This window comes from Somniosus microcephalus, chromosome 3 (genome assembly GCF_052327205.1).
Source record: "Somniosus microcephalus isolate GS21.2 chromosome 3, FLI_Smic_1.0, whole genome shotgun sequence".
Taxonomy (NCBI): Eukaryota; Metazoa; Chordata; class Chondrichthyes; order Squaliformes; family Somniosidae; genus Somniosus; species Somniosus microcephalus.
The window spans coordinates 312,840,544-312,867,452 of record NC_140989.1 but is presented as its reverse complement, the minus strand read 5'-3'; the positions used below and the strand labels follow the sequence as shown (position 1 = coordinate 312,867,452).

Sequence of the window (26,909 nt, the reverse complement as noted above, 5' to 3'; positions counted from 1 at the left end):
TTATCCCGAAACCAACATCACCAAAAAAAAAATTATCTGGTCATTATCTCACTGCTGTTTGTGGGAGCTTGCTGTGCACAAATTGACTGCCACATTTCCTACGTTCCAACAGTGACTACACTTCAAAAATACTTAATTGGCTGTAAAGCGCATTGAGAAGTCCTCAGGTTGTGAAAGGTGCTATAGAAATGCGAGTTTTTTTGTTTCTCGTATGTTTGTATACTGAATTATCAAGTGGTAGAACACTGCTGCCGTTTTTCAGTCTAGGCCAGACTGCTAGAGGGAGGCAATGTACTTCCACTGTTTAAACAGACATTGATAAAACACGAGAATCCTTCTCCATGGATGTTTTCTATAGTAGGAAAATGATGCACAATACAGGGAGACAAAATAAAACATTAAAGAGGGGTGAAATAGAGTCACATTTGATCATTTATTGTTAGTTTCAACGTGGCCTTTTGGGCAGGTTTAATGTGCATGCATGTACCAACGGTTTTGATAGTTACAAAATTTTTCTAATGTCCAAAGAGAGAAATTATAGACATTTTTTGCATTCTCAACCTGCATTTTGCTAATGGGAAACAAACATATTGTGGTTGGTCAGCTAGTCCTCACAACCACTAATGTGCTTTAGTATACACAGTACATTTATGGCATTAACTTTTCCCCCCCCATGGTATTTGCTTTTAGTTCTTGAAACTGTGAACTTTGACATTCAACATTTGTAGACTTGGGGAATGGAATATAACATGTCTCAAGTGACTTTTTGCATAACCATTACTATATTCATTACTTTTAACAGTCAAGTTTACCAAACATTAGGCTAAAGAAACAATGAATTTGTTCCCCGTATAACACAACCAAAACTTCACCTAATTCATCACAAATAAAAATTGTAAAGTTACTTTAAAAAACACTCTTTTCCTGCTCACAAAAAAAGCAGAAATGTCAATCTTCTGCCCGGCCCCAAATGTATTCTCATGTTAAATGGAATTTTTGCAAATAGCATCTTAAAGTCAGAATAAACTGAAGTACAAAAATTGTTAACATAAGACTAGGATATTTCAGCTATATCTATAAACAGGTCTCGTACACTGGAAATGTACATTTGTGATTTTATGGAACCTTCACTCATTTCCTCTGCGACTCTTCTTGTGACTCTTCTTTGATCTAAAAATAGAGCGAAAAATGATTAGAAATAATGCATAGACTCGCTGCAGATTAATTTTTTTTAAAGTTTGAAGCCAATACTACCTTTCAGGTGATTTAGAATGACTTCTGTGTCTGTGGCTTCTGTGATGACCTATTTGAAAAATGTAATAAGTATCAGTGATAGAAACATACATTAAATGACAAAACACCCCCTTAGCTATTCCCCCAAAAGGACGGCAATGAATATACCAAGAATTATTATATTAAGAAATATCCCCAAGGTCACTTCAGAGAGCAGTTAAAAGTCAACCACATTGGTGTGGGACTGGAGTCACATACAGGCCAAACCAGATAAGGACAGCAGGTTTCCTCCCCATAAATGACATTAGTGAACTGGTTGGGTTTTTACAACCATTGACGGCTTCATGGTCACTTTTCCTGCTACCAGCTTCTTACTTGCAGATTTTTTTAAATGCTGAATTCAAATGCTCAAACTACCATGGTCTGTTATTAGTCTGAGCCTTTGGGTTACTAGTCCATGACATAATCACTATGCTACCATACCCATATATAAGCCAAAGAAACTTTGATCTCAAGCACAAGTACAGGAAACTTTCTGGTATCCGGCACGGACGGGACCGACCTGGTGCCGGTCCATCAACAATGCCGGATAACCGAACGCTATAGTAAAAGATACGGAGAGCTCCGTATAAAGCAACAAACCCTGTTGCTTAGCAACAGCTTCAAAACAATCGGCACAAGTTGCAAGCATCTCTGTAGCTTAGCAACAGCTTCAGCTACACGCTTGCACAGCCACAAATGGAGTAAAAAAAAGTAACTAAAAGTAAAAAAAAGTTATCTGAACCGACTCCTGAATTTTGCCGGTGGATAGAGCGTTCCGGTTATTTAGTGGCCGGTTATTTGAAAGTTTCCTGTAGTTGGGGACATTTACTGCACATGTGACCATCCCAAACACAAAGCATCTAGGACAAACTGTGCAGATCACAAGCTTAAGCTATTCTTCCATACTAATCTATTTTCTCTTAAAAGGTCATTTAAAATACAATAAAATAACTAAGTAAAAATTCTAGGACTTTTGCCACACTCACTCTTACTGATGTAGTGACTTTCTATTTAATCAATGACTCTTGCTCCTCAATTTTGTTTCTTATAATCTGTGTATAGTTTGAAATTCTAGTTTGAAATCCCTTGATGTGGCAATTTTACCTTTTTTTGCCATCCCACATTCTGATTTTTTTTTTTTTACTATCTTGTCCTGTTTAACCTCTTTCAACCGCTCTACCCCATTACCTGTACACATAGGCTTACTTTCCCCCTCAGACTGTCTATTCTTTATTGCTTTCCCCTTCCATTCATTAGATTCATTTAAAGCCTTCCCCCACAGCTCTGGCTAACCTCTACAAAAGGATATTGCTACCAGGTCTTTTTAGGTGTAGGCTGCCCCGGTCAATTTTGGATTTCATTAGCAAAGAACTCTGTAGAAACCATGCCTACTTTTCCTTTAAATACTAACATGAGAAGCCAGGCAGTTACAATGAAGTTTGTCTGGAAGACTGCCATCAACTAGCACAACAATAAATTGGGAGGGAGAGCACATCATGTCAATCCCACTGACAGGCTTCACTGTAGCTGTTAATCACCATCACCAAACATACAGGCTGTATAAAAGTGTCCATTCTCGAGGTGTAAACAGCAAGGCGTTGATCTGAAAACAAGCCAAGAATTGTACCTGGAGACTTGGATCTTGATCTGTGACGGCGATCTCTAGATCGACTACGATGACGTCTGGGACTTTTGCTACGATGTCTTTCACGACGTGGTGACGGGCTTCAGCAAAACAAAAACGTTAAACAAGAAATAAATCAGTTTAAAAACAATGGATGCATCCACCATCGAAAAATGACAAGGAAATAAAAAAAGTACACATACCTTCTTCTCTTGGGGGACCTACTTCGTCTGTAAAATGAAAGATTAAAAAGTTGCTGACTTTTGAGCATTTCCTTTTACATGACCTAAAGTAAAATGTGCAATGTACTTTTTTTTATATTAAGTGCAATTTTAATTCTTTGTGCTGGTCTCTTTTTTCGGATTTATTGGCCCGGATTTTGCGGTGGTAATGATGGCGAACTGTCAGCGTTCGTTGTCATTACCCCTCTGAAACTGACCGTAACTTCAGGATTTGGCACGTGCACAGCTAAACGTGGAAATCCTGAAGTTGCGGTCAGTCATTCCCTGCTCCGCCACAGGCTGCGCTGTGGAAATCCCCATAGCCGACAATCAGTGAAAGCACTTGAACTGAGGAAAACTTCCCCTTTTCTGCTCTAATTACGCTGTTAAACAAGAATAAAAAGTTAAGCCATGTTCAATGAGGTGTAGCTGGAGTTTTAATGCCGTACTGACTGCCGAACAATCGCTCTGGCCCTGAAAAACTAACTTTTATTTGTAGAATTTCAAATTTCTCCATTATGATAAAAATGACTAGATTTCAAATAAAATGTTTTTTTTATTTATTTAAGTTTGTTTATGATATTTTAGCTTCTATGTTAACCCCGTGTGTACGTCCCAATCTTTATTTCGCTCTTTGTAAAAAAAATTAAAAGTGAAATGATAATCAGTGCTTTTTATTTCCTGGTTTGCTGTCTGTGAGAATTCGTCAATGTGATTGGCTGCTTAGCCAGCTTGACGATATCACTGCTATAATGTACGCTGGGGATCCCCTTTTGACAGCACTACAATCAAATTAAGGTTGAGAAAGGTAAAGTTGGGCCACAGAGATCGCAAGATCTTTGTGGGCAGCTTTCTTCGAGCTCAGTGGCGATCGCTGTCGCTTCGCCGCTGACCGCAAATCCTGGGCCATTATGATTTATTGCTACATCTGCATGCTCTACCTCTGCTGATAAATTTTAAAAGCCAATGGGATACATTTAAAAAAAAAGATTTACCATAACTTACTAGAAACGCAATTAAGTATGGTCTCTAATCCAAAGCACTTACAGAAAACAGATAAAAAGAAAAAAAAACATAAAATGCTGTAAATCTGAAATAAAAACAGAACATCCTGGAAATACACAAGGTCTTGAAATACACCTGAAATGCTAATCTATCTTTTCTCTTCTCATATGCTGATGGATCGGTTGTGAATTTCCAGCATTTTGAACTTTATTTCACTTATTGAAAAGTTAAGACTGCATCAGCTTTCTTACCGCCTTGGTGTTTTGCTTCGGCTTCTTCTATACCGTGGAGACGGAGATCTTCGCGGCCGATCAAGATCACGGTAGCCTCTCCGTGGAAGCTCTGGCGATGGAACTCTGTCACCCTAGAGGTTATTAGCATATAACATAAGTGTCAGTTTTTAGAAAATTGAGATTAAGAATGTAAATTGACATTTACACAATACATTTGACTGATTGCCATGTACTAAATACATACTTACAGAATTAAAATTACACAAAATTTACTCAAAAAACTGCACATATTTTCTGTCTCCACAATCAGGTGAATGACATAGTTGAGTTAAATTATGTAAACAAAAGTGGTTTTAAAAATGTAACTGTTTAGGATGACCTGCGGTGTATACAGCATCAAAACTACCTTCAAACAGAAACGCAAGACACATTTTCTGCCTGGCAGAGTGGGGGTGGGGGGGCGGGGGGGGAGAGAGAGAAGGCAAGAGAAGACTGTGGGAGTCATTCAAAAAGTTGTACAAATATTGTGAGTGAAGTACAGGCATAAAAGTGTTGAGAACTAAAAAGATACATTTTTTTAAACCATCAAGCTGGCACAAGTGTATTTTTTCTTTTTTATTAAATCAGCAAATGTACAGTAGTTTTATGTTATGGAAGTATCAAGTTACAGAAATGTTTAAATGCATCAGTCCCATCCTTGAAAGAGATCCGGACTGACAGAAAAATATGCAGTTTACTAACAATCCAGAAGTTATTTTTGAGGGTTACTAATGTGATACATAATTTCTTAGATACGCAGCTTGTATTCACTCAGTTGCTGAAAGGAAGGCTGAAGTTTGATTAAAAATTAGGTTAATGGGACAACTTGTTTGGGCTAAATGGTCTGTTCCTGTTCCTAAAAAAATTATGTTTTAAATGTACATGAACTCATCCACCTGAAAAAGTGAGGTTTGAAAGCATTTCTTTAACAATAAAGACAAATATACAATATTTAGAATACACCCATTAGGCGTATACAAACCTTATCATCCTCATCTTCATCTTCACTAGTGTCTACATCGTCCATATCTTCCTCCAATGCACTGACTCGCGTATCCAGCATCTCTGCTTCTTCCAACACATAGCGTTTCTGGGTAAGCAAATTTGCTTATTTTTAAACAGATTCACACCAATGATTGCAAATAGTTCAAGCACAATGAAAGCTTTGTAACTGCAAAATTCATAACATATAGAATGGATATTTGGAATGTGTTGAAGGCTTATTTTTATGCTGCGGATAGCAATTTCACTTATTCACTTACCCTTTTACATGTAAAAAAAAGTCAAAACTATGTTTACTATAGCAAGAAACACTTAACTCGAGCCATTGTTGCACTTGTGCAAACCACTGCTATTATGCTTCTATCTGTAGAATTCTAAGTTATGGGATTTTCAAATAATAAAACTGCCATGAACTTACTATCATGGGGTAGATCTCCACCCCAATTTTCTTCTCCCTCCCAAATACTGAAGGCAAGACTCTTAACGGAGTATGGTTCCACTGGCACAGAGAGCCATGTAGGATATCTTGTCCAAGTGGCCAGTCTTCATTTGTGACTCCAGACAGAAAGTGATGGCAAACTATTTGATTTGAGAAAATCACAGCCGCAACCAATTCTGTTGTCTGTCTCAGTGCAGCCTCTTTGGCCCGATCACCTTCAACCACGTCAATGACCTTCGATCTGTCATAAGAACACATAGGAGCGGCTATTTGCTGATGATTCCAGTGTTTACCACTATTAACAACTCCTCTGATAATGAAGCAGCCAGTGCCAGTCTACAGCATGACTTGGACAGCATCCAGGCCTGAGCTGACAAGTGAAAGGCAACATTCACATCATGTAAGTGCTAGGCAATGACCACCTCCAACAAGAAAATGCCCAACCACATCCCCCTGACCTTCAATGGCACCACCATTGCCAAGCCCACCAATGCTTCTCCACCATCTACAAGGCTCAGGGAATACTCACCACTCACCTGAATGGGAGCATCCGCAACACTCAAGAAGCTTGATACCATGCAGATCAAAGCAGTTGTTTGATGAGTTCAGTGGCAGGGGAACCAAATATCCACCCCTTCACCACCAATGAGCGCACTGTGGCTGCAGTATTTACAGGTTGCACTGTGGCAACTTGCCAAGCTAACCTTGACACCACCCGCCAGCCTCGTGACCTCTACCATCGAGAAGGACAACAACAGCAACATACTGTAATGGGAACACCATCAACTGCAAGCTTCCCTCCAAATCACATGCCATCCTGACTTGGACTTATATCACTGTTCCTTCGTTGTCATGGATAAAAACTTCCCAACACCACTGTGGGAGCATCATCACCTCAAGGACCGCAGTGATTAGAGGAGAAGACCCACCACCATCTCAGTTTAACTAGGGATGGACAGCATCACTCATGTTCCAAGAACACATTTTCTAAAAAGTGGGTGTTCAACCCAGAGATTACCCAGTTAGGATGTGGACAGCCTTGTTGGTTTACAGTCACTATATGCACATGCAGCTTGGATACATACAAAGTCAAATCAAAGAAAGAGTGCACACATAATAGTAATTCATACTTCAACTTCTCATTATTCTTATTTTGTGTAATATGTAGCAGTTAGCTTTTCCACTTACACCAAAGCTTTATATATAACTGGCTCACCTGTGCCAGACAACTTCCCTATCTGAACTGGAAATGAACTCAGTCACTTATACAAACATGAACTGTGTCAGAGCCTTTTCCCATTGAAACATGTATCCTTCAGGGTGTCGACAAGTTACTCACTTACAGTAACAGCCATAATCACAATCTAACAAGTGAACAAAAAAACATCTAGCACACAAGGCCAGCAATGAACTGACTTGACATGGAGATATAAGGACGGATCAATATTTTGAAGATTTGCTTCACTATGTCAGATGATCAGGAGTATTTATATAGAATTTCTCCCTCAGGAGATTTAATGGAGAAAGTAAATCATATACAGTTTGTGGAAGGAGTGGGCTTGATATAGGGATGTGGAGAGGATACAAGGTCAGAAGCTCAGCTTGGCATTGAACAAGATGCTGGGGTTCGAGAACAATCTGATCTATTCTGAGGCAGTGGCAATGGAACGGAATTTGTGATGAGGTCAAAAGCATGATGCAAGTGGTTAAATCTATAAATAAACTAAAATACAAAGCACCAAAGTAAGAAAACTACCTTCATTTAAACAGAAATCAGAGATGGGATGTAATTTCTAACACAATTCCTTACGGCAGGGGAAGCCAGTTTTGGCTCTCTAAAGAAAAGTGATAGGAAAGTAAAATAAGTAGTTCACTGGTGTTATGTCTTCACCCTCTAGTAGTTCTACAAACTGTGCCTCTCTGCTATGGTAGATACAGCAACTAATCATTAAAATCACGATGTCCTGTCACCTTTACGTTTAAAAATCTGATGTCAGCAGTGTCTATGAACCTTCAATATTAACAGTGCCCACATCTGGTGATGCCCAGTCATGTTTTTAAATAGGATTTGCCCATTTAGTTTGTGATGCTGCAGTTTCAGCTTTAATGTCTGTTCTACCACAACACCCTGCCAATGAGTGACCATTCAGGTCCTCAGGCTCACCCCACCTGGCAAGTCATTTCGAGACCCTAGGTTTCTCCCGCCAAAGTACGTTTCAGGCCCCAGTTCACTACCCCTGAACCCACTGATGTTAATTCCCAGCCTAACCAACACCCAGGAATGTGGCTTCCCAGCCTCAAGACCCCCTCCCTCCTGTTACTTCCCCTTTGCCAGTTAACCCCATTCCCCACCCTCTAACCTTGCGTGACCTGAAGACTGCACTTGGTCTTGACTACAGGAAATCAATTAATAGTGATCATGTACCTTGCGCATGATGTATGCAAAATTCTAATGTGAGGAATCACGTATGTACCGCATAATAAAAGACCAAACTATTCCTTCAATATTTTTTTTTAAATGGCATTAACTGTACAAGAAAATAAACCGTGTTTTATGGCAAGACACAGTTTAACATAAGCAATTCTCTGACACCCAAATGTTCTCCTCTCCTCTGCTTGAAAGGGCTGACTCCTTGCTGTGTATGGTTCCATGGGCACCAACAGCTCTCTGGTGCTTTGCCATAGTGGCCACCCTTTATGTGTGAGCCTAGAGAGTCAATGCTGGCAAGCTATTCAATCATGGGGGAAAGGCAGTGGTGCATTGTAGCCAACCCCATTGCTGGTTTCACCTGACATCTGTGCATGCATACTTTCCAATAAAGGGTGGGGGGGGGGGGGGGGTGGTGGTTTCAATCCTTTTCTCATCCCTATTGTTTACAGTTAATTGGAATGAATAAAACGTAATGGACTGCATTGCGGAATGCACACTTACCTGATGGGGACCCTCCTTTGAGAATTTGCTGCGTATTAGAGGGCAACGTAGTGGCCCACCGATCCCGGGGCGCACCCCGTGCGGAAGCGTACCTAGGATCATGTGGGCCGGTGCTCCAATCAGCAAACAGGAGGTCTCTCATTATTTATATCATAGATGTTTATGCACGTTAAATCCCGGAAGGCTTTAGTAACAAGGGTTTGTTTTCTTTCCTTTCCTCCACTTTCTGTACGCATATGCTAAGCTTATGCTCCACATAGATGTAAAAAAAAAATCCCTCAATGTAGCAACCACTTGCTCCGAACTTTCCATGGACAATAAATACTTTTCATGGACAAAATGCTAAAATGCTTCCATTTCCAGCCTCCTATAGCTTTTAAAATGACTTGGATTTGTCAGGAGGTATTCCTTTACGCTGTGCCAACAGGCCCTGCGCCTGCTTGCATCAGCCGTAAAATTTTCATACGTAATTGATGGACAGTTGGTGGGCAATTAGCCCAACTCTGCGCCAGCAATTAGAGGATTTCCCCATCGGTGCGGATGATCTGTCAAGTCAGAAGTTTGGGATTGAGCGCATGCAATCCCGAACTTGCAGTCCATTTCAAAGGCGGTATGACGCCGTACTCGAGTACGCCGTCATACTGACTGCAAATTTTGGCCCTATATAGTTTCATATTTCACTTCAAAATAATCTGTACCTGAAGTCTGGGCAAGATGATATCACAAACTCGCTCTTCATGGAGTAACTCATCCATAAATTCATCCACGTGAATTAGTTCAAACTCTGAGGAGAAACATGATAATGTGAGACAAAATAATACAGCAAAACCTGAAGATTCATTTTAACATATAAATTATTCATAAGTAAAGATGTGTGCACTGATTGGTGCCATTTAGCTCTAAGAACTGACTAACTGGCATGGAAGAAAACTAATGGTCCAAAACCTAGAATTAGATCGAGATTTTAATGTGTTTGAGGCAATTTCACAGCTTTTCCTCTACTAACAATATTCAATTGCTAGTATAGAAATAAAGACATAAATAATTTTACGGCAGGTTGGCTTAATACAGTGGGTCAAACATGATTTAAAACACCAGATCTCTGGGCTGGTTTAGCTGTTGGATCCATGAAGGACATTTTCAAGGATTTAACCATCAATATGAGAGTTTGTTACTGAAGGGTGAATACTTTTAAGTGAACAGAGATTAGAAATTGATGTGGCACTAAGCTATTGTGAGTAAAGCAACATCACTGCAATCTATTTTCTGACAACATTAATGATCAAAGTACAGTTGCTCCAACTGAGAAATCTTTTGAAATGTCACCGCACAAGGCACTCAATTCCGCAAAACAATTAGGTCTTGCTTTTACTCCTGATTACTGGAACGGTTTTTACCTCCATCTCTCTTCTGTCTCTTCACTTTCCGATAATCATTATAGAGTGGTTCCAGATATTTATAACAATCAATGGCGGAGCCCGTCAGTCGCATGTACAGTGCACCCAGCAGTCTAACATACCTGGGATGAAAACCAAATAAAAGGAACTTAAACTCCAATTAACAAATGCTTCATTTGAAAAACATGTTGCTTCATTTACCAAATCGAATAACCTTAGCTACCAAAGAACTTGGTTATGTGCTATGAAACCATGCATAGGAAAAACTTGATAAAATATTATACATAAGGCACCAGAGGTTGTATGACAATTTGATGACATCATACAGGGTAACTAATATCCAATGGTTGTTCATTCATTTTCTCCCCCACAATAAAGAATATCAAATTTTATTTCCCACCGTTCCATCATATTTGGGTGGAGGGGACAGGACAATCTTCACTCCTGAACAATGTTTCCCCTAATTATTTTTTGGGTGCGCGGCACATTCACAGTTGCTCAAAATTTAACATTGACAAAGTGGTCCCGGGCTGCGCGTGACTGCACACCTTAGAGAAAATGTTGCTCCTGAAGGCACTAGCTCATGCTCAGGAACAGTTCCACAAGCACAGTTTCCTCACTCAAATTGTCGTTCTTCACGTATGAGCCTAGGCAGGTGATTCAACCAAGGATGGCATCACAACCAAGCAAAATTTTGTTCTCATCCGAGTCCCCATATGCACATTTTCCAGCAGGGATCACCAAACAGTAAATGGAACCAGGAACGGTGGCTGATTCCTGTACCATCATCCTTCGGGTCATTATGTTTATACTTCAGCTCAATCATCACATTATCCTTTATCTGGACTATAATTGGACAATGAAAGTTGGAATTGATAAGTTTACAAGCGATATGCCAAAATATAAATCATACGTACTTAAAATCTTCATTCTTTATAAATTCAACAATTATATCCTTTTCGGGCTGAATCTGAAGCATCTTAAGGGTCAGGCAAAGGAATGGTGAAGGCTTAATATTCCCACCATACACACCACCAACAAATTTCAGTTCCATAGCTTTGTCCACAACCAATTCCGCTAAGAAGCAAAAAAGAAATCTATTTGTTACAACGTCTCTACAACAAGGACAACTTCTCAGTAACTGAATAAATCTTCCACATCTAAACAGAGTGAAGTTGTTCAAAAACATTTTACACTGGACTTGTGTGGATTGTAGCAAGGGAGGTGCAAGAGCTAACACAGTGAAAACGCAGCTGAGTGAGCAGAGTTCGGCCTGAACTGGAACGTACGTAACACAAGCGCAATTGGCTTGAAAATATTTTCAGTTATTTGAGTTTCCAAGGTATTTGCGTCAATTTATTACGGCAAAAGAATGAAAACAATTGTCATGTGGAACTTGCATCCAGGCCAGCAACGGGTGTTAGAAGTGTCTCCACGTGCACTTGCTCAAACTCAAAGTTATTGAGCTTTAGAAACAGTTGGACTCCACATTACAGAGGCGTAGGATAAGTTGCAGGATAATAACCATCCTACAAGAGAGGAATAGTAAGGACTAGGAAGGCGAGTAGGTGACCATCTGTCTGGGGTGGAGGGAGGAAAGACGCAGAGAGGAGGGGGACTCGGGTGTAGGAACTGCAGGAAAGTCCTGAGGTTTATATACGTCTGGTGCAGAAAAGGACAGCAGCTCAGAAGAGGGGAATTACAAGCAAAGCCACGGCATTGTTGAACAAAAGTGATAATGTTGCAAAAGGGCAAGTGGCAGATATAGGTGATTTACTAGAGGAATAGACAGCCTATTCTACAGTAATGACCGGCACTCCTGAACACTCTAGTGCCTCCCAGTGGAAGGGGAAATGACATAATAGAGAAGATTCTGGCGGGAAGGGGAAAGAGGGAGAGAGAGGAGCCTTAAGTTGAGGTTCAATGACGTAAGAACAGGATGGAAGACTTACAATGGGAGTTTGAGGAGTTAGGTCAAGTTAAAAAGCAGGGTAGCAATCTCATGATTACTCCTGGTGCCACATGCCAGGCCATTTAGGGAGAAGCAACAACAACTTGAATTTATATGGTGCTTTTAACACAGAAAATATCCCACTGTGATAGGGAATGTCGAACCAGGATGAGGAAAATTAGGAAATGGGGTACAGAAGGTTGACTGAAGAGGTATGTGCTGAGAAAATTATTAAAGGTGGAAAGCGAAATGGAGAGGCATAGAGGGAACTGGACTGAAGTGACGAAAGAATCTGCCACCAATAATGGGGTGAAGGGGGTTGCATTGAAGGTCTGATTAGAGGAGCAGAGCGTTAGAGGGGGTGTTACAGAACTGGCGAAGCTTTCTCTTCTCCCCTTACCCCCTGCCCCTAACCTCTCTGTCTCCTGCCCACTCCAGTGCTGCACCTATGCATTTTTGCAGTTACGTACCCTCTTGAAACTGATCACATCCATGAGACCCACCATTTGCTCGATTCCCTGTTCATTCAACATCCTTCGCTAATCCTGCACTAGTTAACATCGTCAAGGCTCCCTTTCCTCAGTCACCCTCCCTTTCAAAACTGCTGTCATCAGCCCCTCAAAAGAAATTCCACTCAACGCTCATCTGTCCTCTCTAATTATTCCTTGTTTTTCCTCCCAAAATGTATTAACTGACAAAACCTCATTAAATTGCACCACCCATTCTGCTAACCTATCTTTACCTTCCTGAAGTTTGTTACTGCCAAACAACCTGCTTTTGTGTCAACATCATTTGGGATATTGACAATAACTGTGTTCACGTCCGGGGGGGGGTTTAAACGGATGAGTCTCACTCTAACTAGAAATCTCACTACCTAATACTCCCTGTACATTGCGAGCTTAGCAACTTGTAGAAATGTTACCAGGTTTTATTCCTGGGTTGAAGGTTCCCTTCCTCCAAAACCAGCTGCAACACAATGATCATGAGCACTGTGGCCGCTGCTCACAAACCAGAACACATAGGATATACAGCACAGTTCGGCCCAACCAGTCCATGTTCCACTCGAGCCTCCTCTCGTATTTCCTCATCTATCAGCGTAACCCTCTATTCCCTTCTCCCTCATATACTTATCTAGCCTCCCCTTAAATGCATCTATACTATTCGCTTCAACCACTCCCTCTGGTAGTGAGTTCCACATTCCCACCACTTTCTGGGTAAAGAAGATCCTTCTGAATTCCCTATTTGATTTCTTGGTGACTATCTTATAGTAGATGACCTATAGTTTTGCTCTTCCCCACAAGTGGAAACATTCTCTCTGTATCCACTCTATCAAAACACGCCGCACAAGCGCAAAATTTCTGCCTGGAATGTAAAAAGCCGGCACTGTCAAGGAGCGGCTGTTTCAGCCCTGAGCCGGCAGCAGTCCAGGCAGCGCCGAGGAGGCAGCGGGCGAGCCGGCCAGGCCTCGGCCTCATCCGCACCGTGTCCGCCACTCAGGGTTTGATCTTCCGCCAGTCCATACCCGTGAGCCCGAAACATTCCTCCTTCCAATACTTGGACTCGTAGATGCGAGTGCGGATGATCTTCTCGATCAGATACTGCGGGTTGGTGCCGTGGATGCTGTGCGCGTCCTTCACCGTCCGGTTCGCCATCACAAGCCCAGCAGCCTCCGCACCGCGGCGGCGCCTCAATACCCGCCACAGCGCCTCCTGCGGCCAGGAGGACCAGCCGCCACAGCGCCCCCTACGGCCAGGAGGACCAGCCGCCACAGCGCCCCCTGCGGCCAGGAGGACCAGTCGCCACAGCGCCCCCCCCGCGGCCAGGAGGACCAAGCGCGCACAGCGCCCCCTGCGACCAGGAGGACCAGCCGCCACAGCGCCCCCTGCGGCCAGGACGACCAGCCGCCACAGCGCCCTCTGCGGTCAGGAGGACCAGCCGCCACAGCGCCCCCTGCGGCCAGGAGGACCAGCCGCCACAGCGCCCCCTGCGGCCAGGAGGACCCGCCGCCACAGCGCCCCCTGCGGCCAGGAGGACCAGCCGCCACAGCGCCCCCTGCGGCCAGTGACATGTTTGTCAATGCACCCAGAATGCTGTGGCCGGTTTGGCGGGAGATTGTCTCACTGTGAGCCGAGTGTAGCGAAGTCAGTGCGCCGCCGCCTCGGATTTTACATCTTGCAACATACTGAACAATTTTTTGCGAGTGTATTTTTATTTAAGCTTTCTCCCAAGCAGGTCAGAAATCCAGAAGCAGCCGGCTCTTCCCCCCCCCCCAAGGGATGTCATTTTATTCGTAGTTTTTACTGAGGTGCATTTTTCGTGAATTTTGTATCTTGCAATCGGAAGTTGCAAGAGGAATTGTCTCTGAAATGAGCAAATATTTTACGAGGTTCAAGCTGCGTGAAAGACGCGTGTACACCTGGGTAGGAAGATCTTTTCGTGTGAATCGCAAGCTGCAGAATTTGCATTATGAGTGAGTGAGTGCTGCACGCACTTTTCCCCCAGTTTCTTGTAATTTGTGCGATGTCTGTCTCGGGGGCAGTGAGACTTGTGACCGGAATTTATATGGTCCGGAGGAGCGGGGAATGTGACTGCCGTGATCGTCTATAACCTTGTATTAGCTTAATATGGCAATTGGTAATATTACAAAGTATTTACAGCACAGAAACAGGCCATTAGGCCCAACAGGTCCATGCTGGTGTTCATGTTCCACTTGAGCCTCCTCCTACCCCTCCTCATCTAAATCTATCAAAAATCCGCAGTATTTTGCTATCGAACATATGCTATTCCTTCGTCCCTCGTGCTATTCTATCTACCCCTGAAATGTATCTATACCATTCGCTTCAACTACTTCCTGTGGTAGCGAGTTCCACATTCACACCACACTCTGGGTAAAGAAGTTTCGTCTGAATTCCCTATTGGATTTATTAGTGACGATCTTATATTTATGGCCCCTAGTTCTGGTCTGGTGGAAACATCTCTACATCTACCCTATCAAAACTTTTCATAATCTTAAAGACTGCTATCAGATCACCCCTCAGTCTTCTTTTCCCTGATAGGTATAACCTCTCAGTTCTGGTATCATTCTAGAAAATAATCTTTGCACCTTCTCCAGAGCCTCTATATCTCTTTTATAATATGGAGCCCAGAACTGTTCAGTGTTCCAAGTGTGAGGTAGATAGGGCTTTAAACTAAATAAGGGAGGGGGGAGTGGTCCTGGTGGAGAGAAATCTAGAATGCTAAAGAGAAAAGACAAGGAAGCAGTGCAGGAAAGTGATTGGGGTAGGGATAACCAGATTGTGTCAGGATGGGGCAGAGCGTACAAACAAAGGAGTGCACGAACAAATAGGGTCCGGGTAAGAAAAAATGGTAATGAGACAAATAGGACCATAGTACAAAAAAATGTTAAGATGTCTAAAAATGTTAAAGACAAATCTAAAGGCACTGTATCTGAATGCACGAAGCATTCGTAATAAGGTAGATGAATTAACAGCACAAATAGATGTTTTGGGAGTCTCGTATTGGGCATGCGGACGATGTGACCCGGCCATCGGAGCTGATCGAGCGTGGTCAAAGCTTCGATGCTGGGGATGTTGGCCTGAGTGAGAACACCGACATTGGTGCGCCTATCCTGCCAATGGATTTGCAGGATCTTGCGGAGGCAGCGTTGGTACCTCTCCAGTGCTTTGAGGTGCCTGCTGTACATGGTCCATGTCTCTGAGGCATACAGAAGGGTGGGTATTACTACTGCTCTGCTCTACTCGGAGCTCCGACGCGGCAAGAGAGCCCCAGGTGGGCAGAGGAAACGCTTCAAGGACACCCTCAAAGCCTCCTTGAAAAAGTGCAATATCCCCATTGACACCTGATTATATGACTCCACTTTGGATCTAATACTGAGTTGCCAGAAAAAGTAGCAAGCCTGAGGATTGGGAGCAGTTTAGAGTTCAGCAAAAAAAAGGACCAAGAGATTGATTAAGAGGGGAAAAATAGAGTAGTGGAGTAAACTTGCAAGGAACATGAATTCTCTACCACAGAAGGCTGTGGAGGCCAAGTCACTGAATATATTTAGAAATCTATCTATCTCCTTCTTAGACACAAAAGGCAGCAAGGGGTATGGGGAGAGAGCGGGAATATGGTATTGAGATAGAGAATCAGCCATGATCATATTGAATGGCAGAGGGCAGGCTTGAAGGGCCAAATGGCCTACTCCTGCTCCTATTTTTCTATGTGGTCTAACCAAGGTTCTGTACAATTTTAACTTCTTTGCTTTTCAATTCTGTCCCTCTAGAAATGAACCCCGGTGCCTTATTTGGCCATATCCTGTGTTGCTACTTTGTGATTTGTGTATCTCTGCCCCCGGACCCCTCTTCCTCTGCCCCATTTAGACACTTAATTTCCAATGAGTATGTGGAATGTATTACCTTGCAGTTACCTATTGTAATTGACGTATGAAGTAGTCATCGCAAGAATCCTCCTCAATCGCCTCCTCCCAGTGGCCGAAGAGCTCCTCCCAGAATCACAATGCGGATTCCGCCCACTAAGGGGCACAATGGACATGATCTTCACCGCACGTCAATTACAAGAGAAATGCAGGGAACAGCACCAACCGCTGTACATGGCCTTCTTTGATCTCACAAAGGCCTTCGACTGTCAACCGTGAGGGATTATGGAGTGTCCTCCTCAAATTTGGTTGCCCTCAAGTTTGTCGCCATCCTCCGCCTGCTTCACGACGACATGCAAGCCGCGATCCTGACCAACGGTTCCACCACAGACTCAATTCACGTACGAACCGGGGTCAAACAAGGCTGTGTCAACGCACCAACGCTCTTCTCGATCTTCCTTGCTGCAATGCTCCATCTCACCCTCAGTAAGCTCCCCACTGGAGTGGAGCTAATTTACAGAACAAACGGGAAACTGTTCAACCTCCGTCGCCTCCAGTCCAGATCCAAGGTCGTCCCATCCTCTGACGTCGAATATACCCTCTTTTGCTCGTTCCAAAATCTGGAATTACCGTTGATGCTACCCCAGCTAATTTTATGCGTGATTGTATTTGCCTGTGGATCTGGGACATGGAACAATACGCAGTAAATGCTGTTGCTGCCTTGGAATTATTTTTTCCCTTGAAAGCACTGACTCTTCTTGCTGGTAACCCTCCTGAAGTGTTTATATTTCAAGTGAGCTAAGCCAGTGACTGTTACCATGTTATTGACCATTTCATAGAAATAGAATCATAGAATGGATACAGCACCGAAGGCGGCCTGTCGAGCCCGTGCCGGCTCTCTGCAAGAGCACTTCAGCTGCTCCCCTGCCCTTTCCCCGTAGGTACTTATCCAATTCCCTTTTGAAAGCCACGATTGAATCTGCCACCACCACCCTCAGGCAGTGTGTTCCAGATCCTAACCACTCGCTGCGTAAAAAAGTTTTTCCTCATGTCGTCTTTGGTTCTTCTGCCAATCACCTTAAATCTGTGTCCTCTGGTCATTTGGGTGGGGAGCACCATAACTGAGCCAAATCCTGTGTTTAGTCAATACCTAGGCACACACTTTCCAGATGGAATTACTGGATTTAAATCGGGTGGGAATTTTGGCTCATTTTTCCTTTTCTTTCTCCCAATCCCAGGGTGCTGACGCTCGATGTAGTGTGCTTATTGTGATCAGCTAAGTGAGCACTGGGCATGTGCCATAATTGTAAAATTGCACAATATGTTTGTTTCTTTAGAGGTATTCAGATAGAGCATGAAGGATCTTCCATCAGACAATGCATCAACCTTGGCGATTTTGTTTTAATCAAGAGTGATGAGGACCGTCCGTATATAGCTAAACTGCTAAAATTGTACGAGGATGGTAAGGACAAGTTTTGTTGTGTAACGTGGGATACGTGCATGCTTCTGCTTTGAATGTTTACACTGGACTGAAAAGCGGCCTCACATTCACAGGCAATGTGTGTGATTTACACACACAATATTAGTTGTAAGGCAAATGTTCGGTTCATGGGATGCCCATGAATATTTTGTGCCTTTTGGCAGTCTGAACCCAGATTGCAGCATTCTCCTAGTTCTTTACTACAGACCGCAGCACTGAAAGTTAGGCAGCACTACCAGGAGTTTTAATTATTTGAATTATGTCCATTTACTGCACTAGCAAAAAGAACAATTGTCAATGTGCAAAGTAGGAATTTAGCATCATGGTAGTGTTATGTGATGGTGATGAAGATCACTCGATGTGAAATTTCTGCGCATATTCCATATTCCTCTTAATTTGTAATGACTCATTTTTCCCACTAGATACCCAGCAACCTCCCACTAAGTCTGCAGTGGTCCAGTGGTTTGTTCGTATTGAGGAAATACCCCCAAAAAAGCAGAAATTATTGGGAAGAGAAGCCCACCCCAAGGAGATCTTCCTGTACAAAGTCTCTGACTGTGATGATTGTATCAGTGCAGAGACCATCCTTAAGGCTGTAAAGGTAAGACTTGAGCACGTAATCTACACCAGGCTGACATTTAAGTGCAGTGCTGCATTGTTAGAGGCGCTAGGCTTTTGGATCAGACGTTCAACCAAGGCCTCGTCTGCCTGTTCCCATAGCACTAATCAAAGTTCTCCTAGTTAGCCAACATTTATCAGCCAATCAAGACCATTTATCGCCTTGTTGTTTGAGACCTTGCTGTGTGCACATTGGCTGCCTCTATTCTTCTGCCTGATATTTGTGCTGGGCATTAACTATATGCTTTATGATGAAATTAGTATTAAAGTTTTTGTAAGGCAGCAGAAGTGAATGGGAGGCCTTTGGTAATTGGATCTGAAGTTTTTACTGTGAACAACTTTGTTTCGTAAATGTCTTTATAGATGCACTAGTACAGTATGTGGCGTGGAAAAGTTTAACAAAACAAGTGGTATACAATTAAAGGTAGCTACCATGCTGATTCTTGCCATTATTTTCTGTGTTGAATAGAGAAGCTTATTAGCCTTGGTTAACTTTCTACTGAGTCCTGTTGGTTGCTGTAGCTTAGTTAATATTTCTAGTTATGTGAGTGCTGCTAATGTCTGCTTGCTGTGGAGCTGGAAGACTGAACTATGGAATTTCCACAGTTTCGGTCCTGCTCTGATACTGAGCTATCTTTTACATCCTTGCAATCTGTATTGATTTGAGGGGGGAGGGGGGTGATGCTTCTGCCGCTGTTTCTGTTGGACACATCTTTGGGCTGTAATAAATAGGAAGCTTGGATCAAAAGAATTTATTTGCTCTTGCTTATTGCCCATCCCTTGGTGCCTTGAGGGCATTAAAATTGCCTTGTACTGTGGGACGGATCCTTCCCTGAAGGCCACTAGTGAACTAGTTGGATTTTATGACAATCAACAGTGTTCATGGTCATTTTATCTGGCGCAATCCCACAAATTACAAGATTTTGTCAAATTCAATTTCACAATTTGCCATGGTGGTACAGGTCAACTATCCCTTTTCCGAAATTCGAAAAGCTCTGAAAACCAAAAGTTTTTTCGTGGAGCGTCTCTCGGTATTTCCAGTGTAAAAGCTTGAGCAGCTTGCACGGGAGTTTGCAGATTACTGCGTGGCCGTGTGCAACTTTGAGGAAACATTGCTGTTAACTATTTCTTTATAGTAATCTGGTTACCTAGCCAGGTTTGCATCCATCACTAGTGGTGTAGTTGTAGGGTAAACTCGACGGCTGCCTCTTGTCCATTTATAAGCATCATCCGTTCTGAAATCCGAAAAATTCCGAATTCCGAAACACATCTGGCCCCAAGGGTTTCGGATATGGGATAGTGCACCTGTATTAGGGACTGAAGACCTGAGGGTTGCAAGCCCAGTATCCTGTGTACCACCACTTAAAATTCAGTTTTTCTCTTCCTAATGCTATAACGGTTATATTATAACATACGAACCTGGGCCCGATATTCGATTAGGCTTCACTGGCAGCTTTGTGCTGCTCACCGGCTCCATGAATAGGAGGCCCGATGCCAATATGCCATGGACCTCACCATTCAGGACAGCACCCCGCGGGCCCATTTTTTAGGCACTGATCTTTGAAGTTTTAAAATTTGGATTCATAAAGTTTGAATTGCAGTTAATTTAGTCCACCTATTGAATGGAAAATGCAGTGTCGACAATAGCATTGTAATGTCTTAACTTTTTGCATTTTTCTGCAGTCTAAAGACACTAGTAACTTATTTTGATACTCCTGCAGTTAACAGTTGATACGAAATGTGGGTAAAGTTTTATGGTGCAGAGAAAACATTGGTTTACATTAATTCCGAACCTCCTTTTTGATAGTAAGGTTTAAACTTCTTATTTTAGGTGTTCCAGATTGTTCCAGATGAACCATTTCCTCCCACTGAACCGGGTTATGATACGCTGTTTGTTAAACTGAACTGGGATGGAACGAGTTTTAACATCTTACCTAGAAATACAATCTCTGGCAAGAAAACCAATTCATTTGAGTCCAATAATGATGATAATCATAAAAACTTAGATTCCTTGCCCAGGAACATTCAGAAGGTGTCTGATGTGAATTACCTTCCAAACCAGAAGACTGTTGTTGGGGACGGGCGTGATTCAGAGTTTCGCAATATTGCTAATGGAGATGGACCATTAACCAGAAATATCATTAAACACAAGTCTAAAAATGGCATCGTCAGGATGACTGCTGAAAAGGAATCTAACGGTTCTGCTCAAAAAAACTCCCATAGTAAGAAGAGGAGTACGCAAGAGGTGGAAAGCAGAAACTCCAGAGTTAGGAAAAAGCTTCTGCTCTGTGGTAAGTAAGGGTGTGGATCAGAGTTTGGACCCGATTTTCATGTGCCTTGTGTCTCAGGAACACTTACTTCCCTGGGGAAATGTACAGCGATAGGATGTAGATCCAAGACAGCAGTCCTCTTGACTCTTTTACATTACCCTGGGGGAATGAGGTGGTGGGTGACGAATGCCCGCCCTACAGTAAGCACAGGCTGAGGGCAGCCATGAGAATGAGGCCATATAGGCGTTCCCTGGCCCTGAGACTTCATCTCTTTCCCCCCCACCCGCCCAACCCTTCCTTCCCCAGCACTAGAAGGGTGTCCATCTTGAGGGGTGTCAGAAGAAGTGGGCCGTAGGCCCTGTGTCCAGCTCCTTTCCATTAGGAATATTCTAGAGAGACAGATAGCAAAGGCAACAGGACCAAAAGTAAATGCCTTTTTTTCTTCCGAGGACAGGTATTGGAGGCCTTCTGGCTGTTTTATTGGATGACAGCCAGAAGGCCCTGATGGCCATTGGATGGTGGCTGTTACAGACCTCTTGGATGAAAAGTAAGATGGCACAAAACATGTATTGGTTCTGTGAAGCAGTCAATACTGCCGTGGCTGAAACTGGAATAGGGTCTTTGGTAGGCTTTTTGTGCTGTCTGTATGTAATGTCGGCAGGGAAGTTATGGAGCCTTTTGCAGGGAATGGTGAGCTGCAAGAAAGAGGAGTTAAACTTCTTCCCCCCCCCCCCACCCAAATCACGTAAATTTTTGGGTCGTCTGCGAAGGCCACCTGGCTTTGGGGATGGGAGGGGGGGGGGTTATCCGAGGAATTGGGTCCCTTGGATTCTTGTCAGATAGAATCCTTTTACACTTTTTATTATTTGTAGCTTTTTGAATTGACATGGTGACAGTGCTACAGAAAAAAAAATTTCCTGCCTTTTATAAGTTAAAGCTGATTTTAAAAATATTTTTTTCAAATTGCAGATTCCAGTAAATCCTCAGAAAGAAAGCTGGCAAATATTTTGTCAGAACTCTTAGATGATGACGACGATGGTTTTGCTGGGAACGCTTGTCAGGTGGTGGAGCCTGGAGCCATAAAAGGCAGAGTAGATTTTAATGGTATTGCAGCCTGTAAGAAGTTGCGAAATTGGACCACTCAAAGTCATGCCATCTCGCCTCTTAATCGGACCGGAGACACAATGAATAGTCACGTTTCCACTCTCCAATTGTCTCCTATTTATTTAAATTCAAAAATTAAGCATCAAGACCCTTCACACCAGCCCAGAAATAATGAAGAAATAATTGCCTCTCACAAGTAAGTTGCACTTATAACCTTTCCGATGCTGCATTGTGTATTCCTTGAGTAGACTGGGGAAAAAATGTTGGCTACATTGATGTGACAGCTAACGAAACTATCTTGTCCTTTATTTAATACAGTGATGCAGCCACTATTCCAACAGTGAGTTTTTTGATCTCTGAAATGGGTGAATGGAATCACCTCGTGGCTAGGAAATAATAAAAAAAATGACAATCAGACATTCTAGGCAACTCTTGTGCATCTTTTAGAAAGGTTATGGACAGAATTAAGGGAATGTGGGAGTCTGTGTCTTGCCTGTCCTACCAGTCACGGTATGATGTGCAGCTTCTGTGGGAGTAAACAAACTGCACTTTTTTTTAGCAAGTATGATGTACTGTAGTTGGGTTGTAACATCTTTCATATCCTGTTACACTTGTTTTGCATCTCGAGTGATCTGTTTTTACTTCTTGGGAGGGAAGTTGGGGATTTATAAGCACCTTATAAAACTAGCTTTAAGCAACACTTCAGGAGATCATCTAGCTTACTATAGTCGACACTTTCTCAAGATGTGCAGAGGAGCCCTGTTTTCCAGTAACAAATTGCCCATTTGCTGACTCGATTTATAGTGTGAACTGAAACCATGGGACTTAAGTTGGGCAGGTTTCTGTAAGTGTCTACTCTGATCTTAAACTTTTGGGAAATAAGTCTGCCACGGTTTTCTCCCTAGCCCCTATTGTTTCCACAAGCGGTTCTCGCCATTCCCACACCACCATTCTATTTTTCTCTTGGAGAAGGATGTGGCTGTATTGCACTTGCCACCCCAACTCTGCAATTGTGGCCACAGATCCATGATCTGCTAATGTTTTGTGTGTTTAGAAATTCCCTGTTTACTAGAATACATGTTTCACAGTCAGCCGACTAATACTGGGTGTGTTTAGCTATGATTAGTATAGTAAGCCTACTGTTGATGAATTGGCAATCTTTGATAGTTTGAAATGCTGTTTTCCCTAAAGGGAGGAGTGCGAGGTTTCTGAACCTGTGGGTAGGTACACGAGGTCTAATGCACCAGCAAGTGAAAAATTAGAGATGACTCCCCAAAACCATTCTCAAACTCGATCAAGGTACAGTGATTTAAAAAAAAATTAAGCTACAAAATTGTGTTCTCTTTTTTTTAAATGTACGTTCGCTGTACAGGTAGAGTCCAGGTAGTTTTTTTTCTATTTGATCCAGTTATTGAGTGCAATGAGCTGAAGCATATAAACACAGCCTCCCATTTCTCTTTATCTCCTTTTCCCCCTCTCACTAAAAAAAAATTGCTGGGTTTTGTAGGATGGCAGCTGTAGGTTTATTGGTAGCAACAGCAGTGATGGCAGCACTTTGTACACTGGCCAAACTGTCGGTCTGTGCTTGCATGAGATAAGCTGTTAAAGACGATGTGGCTGTACTATCTACCGGGTTACCCAAGATTCAGGCTGCAGACTAAAAGCAGCTTAAATTTCCACCTTTTTTAAACTCCCTCCTCCCCATCATATCTCTCATTCTAATTTCTAGTTTTGACTGCCTTTGCGGTTTTAATCATTGCCTGGATCTACACAAAGTAGATGTCTTTTAATGTTGCTTACCTTTTTCAGAATGAAGACTCCATTAAGTCATAAATCTCTGAAACTATCACCAAAGAAAGATAAAGATCCAGAGGTCCTGAGTGTATCAAGTCCTTTTTACAAGATTTTTAGTTTGATGGAGGGAGGGGTTAGCCTGAAATACCTTGCCTGGCATGAATAAGGGATCGTTAGATTAGGCCTGTTGTTCATTGAGGGCCACATTATGTACTTCCACAGATTGGCTGACACTTTCAGCTCCCATCATGACCCTATTTTCAGATGAAGCACTACCTTCAGAAACCTGCAATACTTTGCCGACTGAAGCATGAGTTGAGATCAAACATCACAGATAATATAGGACTAGGGGGCATAGTCTAAGAATTAGAACCAGACCTTTCAGGAGTGAAATTAGGAAACGCTTCTACACACAAAGGGTGGTAGAAGTTTGGAACACTCTTCCGCAAGCGGAAATTGATGCTAGAGCAATTGTTAATTTTAAATCTGATTTTGATGGCTTTCTGTTAACCAAAGGTATTAAGGGATATGGGCCAAAGGCAGGTATATGGAGTTAGGTCGTAGATCAGCCATGATCTCAATTAATAGCAGAACAGGATCGAGCAGCTGAATGGCCTACTCCTGTTCCTATAACCTGCAAGTTTCATCTCTCCATACTATTGAACTACTGAAATGGTAGTAGCCAGAAGGTCATGTCCTGCATCCAACCCTTCTGAATAGCAGTCTGGGAGACCAGTTATGCCCAGTGAAGTGCTTGCTGGGCCTACCCACTGGACAGGGAAGGCCTTCTGCCACAAGCAGGTTAATACAATTTTTGCTACTAGTAGCAAGAAGATGCAACCCCCCCCCCCCCCTCTGGCAAAGTGCAGGCCCCTCCCCAGCACCACTCCACAAAGCCATCATGGAACATAATGTCAATCGGAACAAGTGATGATCAGCCTTCTCCCTGGAGCCTGGGAAATCTCAAGCATTCTGGGGTCCCCCTTCTTGACCATGAAGGGCAGTGGCTCCAACCAACATGGGCCACTAGGCCTCATCTCCATCCCCAGGCCTAACTCCTAGAAACCAAAACCAACAAGCTGCCTCGTCCCCCTAACCTGCATTCCTCTGAGTGCAAGCACAGTTGTGCCACAAAACCTGGAAACCTCAATGCAATCCTCCTGCAAGCACAGGGGAATAAAAATATATGTTAGCTTCATAAAATGTGAATGTATGTACAATATTAGATGGAATTTACAGCACAGAAATGGGCCATTCTGTCCAACTGGCCTATGCCGGTGCCTATGGTCCACACGAGCCTCGTCCCACCCTGCTTTATAGAACCCTATCTGCATATTCTTCTATTCCTTTTCCATCATGTCCCAGCTTCCCCTAATGCATCTATGCTATTCTCCTCAATTATTCCATGTGGCAGCAAGCTCCAGTATGTACAATGTTTTATAAAATATCTATGTAAATGTACTTTCTGGACAATCTTTTATATTTTTTAAAATGACTGATAGCCTTGAAATTTCTATCCATAACCATGTCTGTTCAAAGATAGTTAGTATTGAGTTAAAGTTTTGAGTAAAATGTGTATTATGCTACGTCCTGTTACAAAACCTATGCCAATGTTTTTTTTAATGAATGTCGTGTATTTGTAATATTGTTGAAGTGCAAAACAGTTTGTAATAACTTTGCTTCATTTCACAATTTTAGGCCAAAAAGAAAGGAAAGCAAAATGGAAAATATTACTGATACTCCAAGGTCTCGTAGAAAGTCTGCACAGCGCTGCTGTGTTCTCCTGAAACAGCACTTACAGTAAGGTTTTACAACTACTAATGTTGGTTTTGTTTCCCCTTCAATGCAAAAGAATCCCTGGCCATATTCTGTACAATGTTGCGAGAAATCGTGGTATCTTGTATTTCATTGTCAAGGTTTTAATGCATTGCAGTATATTGTGATGCCCACTCCTTGACTTTGCCCGATAAGAATATTAAAACTGACTATTGACTGTTGAAAATGCCTGAAATTTGAATGTAACAATAGGCTTTCCATCATGAATTAAGAGATTATCTCTGTTAGCAATCCATTTTGAGTGTGGAAGGCCCATAATGTGGAATAGCAGACATGAGTGGAAATGGGGAAGCTGATACTAATGGTGAGAGGAGTTTGCTTTGTGGAGAGTGGAATCTTAATGCTTTTAAACTGGTCACTTTTTTTTGCATGTTTAGCCACAATATTTTTTTGGCTTCAGAGAATTCAAGGAATGAAGTCTTGATCTTAGACATTTTATATTTGACTCTTAATTATGATATTACTTCACCATAGCGCTTGGAGATCAATTTATGCAGTTGCCAAATTATATTTATGGTCTAACTTTTAAGATTTTTTTTCCCTTCTGTCTTCTGATTGTTTACCTCTCCTGAAGGCATTGACGAAAGCTGGGGTCTGGCTCTCTGTGCTGCTGCAGTCCTCTAGTGCTTTAGCACCATGCCCATTCTTTAAGCCTAGCCATTGAGTGTTGGCATCTGTTTACTAACTTAGCACAGACCATGGTTCAAATATATAATCTATATATATCTCTACCATAGTATGCAGTGCATTTACCCAGTCAGCCACTGAAGGAAGCTCTTTATCATAACTTGATTGATTAATTTAAAACCTGCGCATAGACCTGTGCTGATACAACAACAACTTGTATTTATATAGCGCCTTTAACGTAGTAAAACATCCCACGGCGCTTCACAGGAGTATTAAAAGACAAAAAAATTGACACCGAGCCACATAAGGAGAAATTAGGGCAGGTGACCAAAAGCTTGGTCAAAGAGGTAGGTTTTAAGGAGCATCTTAAAGAAGGAAAGAGAGGTAGAGAGTCAGAGAGGTTTAGGGAGGGAATTCCAGAGCTTGGGGTCTAGGCAACAGAAGGCACGGCCACCAATGGTTGAGTGATTATAATCAGGGATGCTCAAGAGGGCAGAATTAGAGGAGTGCAGATATCTCGGGGGAGTTGGGCTGCAGGAGATTACAGAGGTAGGGAGGGGCGAGGCCATGGAGGGATTTGAAAACAAGGATGCGAATTTTGAAGTTGAGGCGCTGCTTAACCAGGAGCCAAAGTAGGTCCGCGAGCACAGGGGTCATGGGTGAATGGGACTTGGCTGCCTGTGT

The 26,909-nt window shown here is 42.6% G+C and overlaps 2 protein-coding genes across 2 annotated transcripts in view; one reads left to right on the top strand and one right to left on the bottom strand.

Moving 5' to 3' along the window:
• Positions 1 to 414: 414 nt before the first annotated feature.
• prpf38a (pre-mRNA processing factor 38A) lies at positions 415 to 13,833 on the bottom strand. The gene is made up of 10 exons (XM_085982964.1): positions 13,641 to 13,833; positions 11,085 to 11,244; positions 10,168 to 10,289; positions 9,469 to 9,554; positions 5,380 to 5,487; positions 4,377 to 4,489; positions 3,103 to 3,129; positions 2,903 to 3,000; positions 1,255 to 1,303; positions 415 to 1,170 (listed from the first exon to the last, which is right to left on the bottom strand). Exons 1-10 carry the CDS (start codon positions 13,768 to 13,770, stop codon positions 1,128 to 1,130), a joined length of 936 nt encoding a protein of 311 aa, XP_085839090.1. The 5' UTR covers positions 13,771 to 13,833; the 3' UTR covers positions 415 to 1,127.
• A 373-nt stretch (positions 13,834 to 14,206) lies between these two features.
• orc1 (origin recognition complex, subunit 1) overlaps positions 14,207 to 26,909 on the top strand; it is a 31,995-nt gene continuing 19,292 nt past the window's right edge. The window contains exons 1-7 of the mRNA XM_085982963.1: positions 14,207 to 14,588; positions 17,834 to 17,958; positions 18,399 to 18,577; positions 20,426 to 20,885; positions 21,834 to 22,164; positions 23,160 to 23,267; positions 25,461 to 25,562. Coding sequence (XP_085839089.1) covers positions 14,485 to 14,588; positions 17,834 to 17,958; positions 18,399 to 18,577; positions 20,426 to 20,885; positions 21,834 to 22,164; positions 23,160 to 23,267; positions 25,461 to 25,562 — 1,409 coding nt within the window. The 5' untranslated portion in view covers positions 14,207 to 14,484. The remainder of the gene's footprint in view (positions 14,589 to 17,833; positions 17,959 to 18,398; positions 18,578 to 20,425; positions 20,886 to 21,833; positions 22,165 to 23,159; positions 23,268 to 25,460; positions 25,563 to 26,909) is intronic.

Bases quoted from the DNA above. Each gene is read 5' to 3' on its own strand.
- prpf38a (XM_085982964.1), bottom strand. From the start codon at position 13,770: ATGGCGAACCGGACGGTGAAGGACGCGCACAGCATCCACGGCACCAAC. The intron at 11,245-13,640 runs GTATGGACTGGC...TTTGCTTCTTAG, and splicing joins GGAATGTTTCGGGCTCACGG to CGGAATTGGTTGTGGACAAA. The intron at 10,290-11,084 runs GTACGTATGATT...TTTTCATCCCAG, and splicing joins ATAAAGAATGAAGATTTTAA to GTATGTTAGACTGCTGGGTG.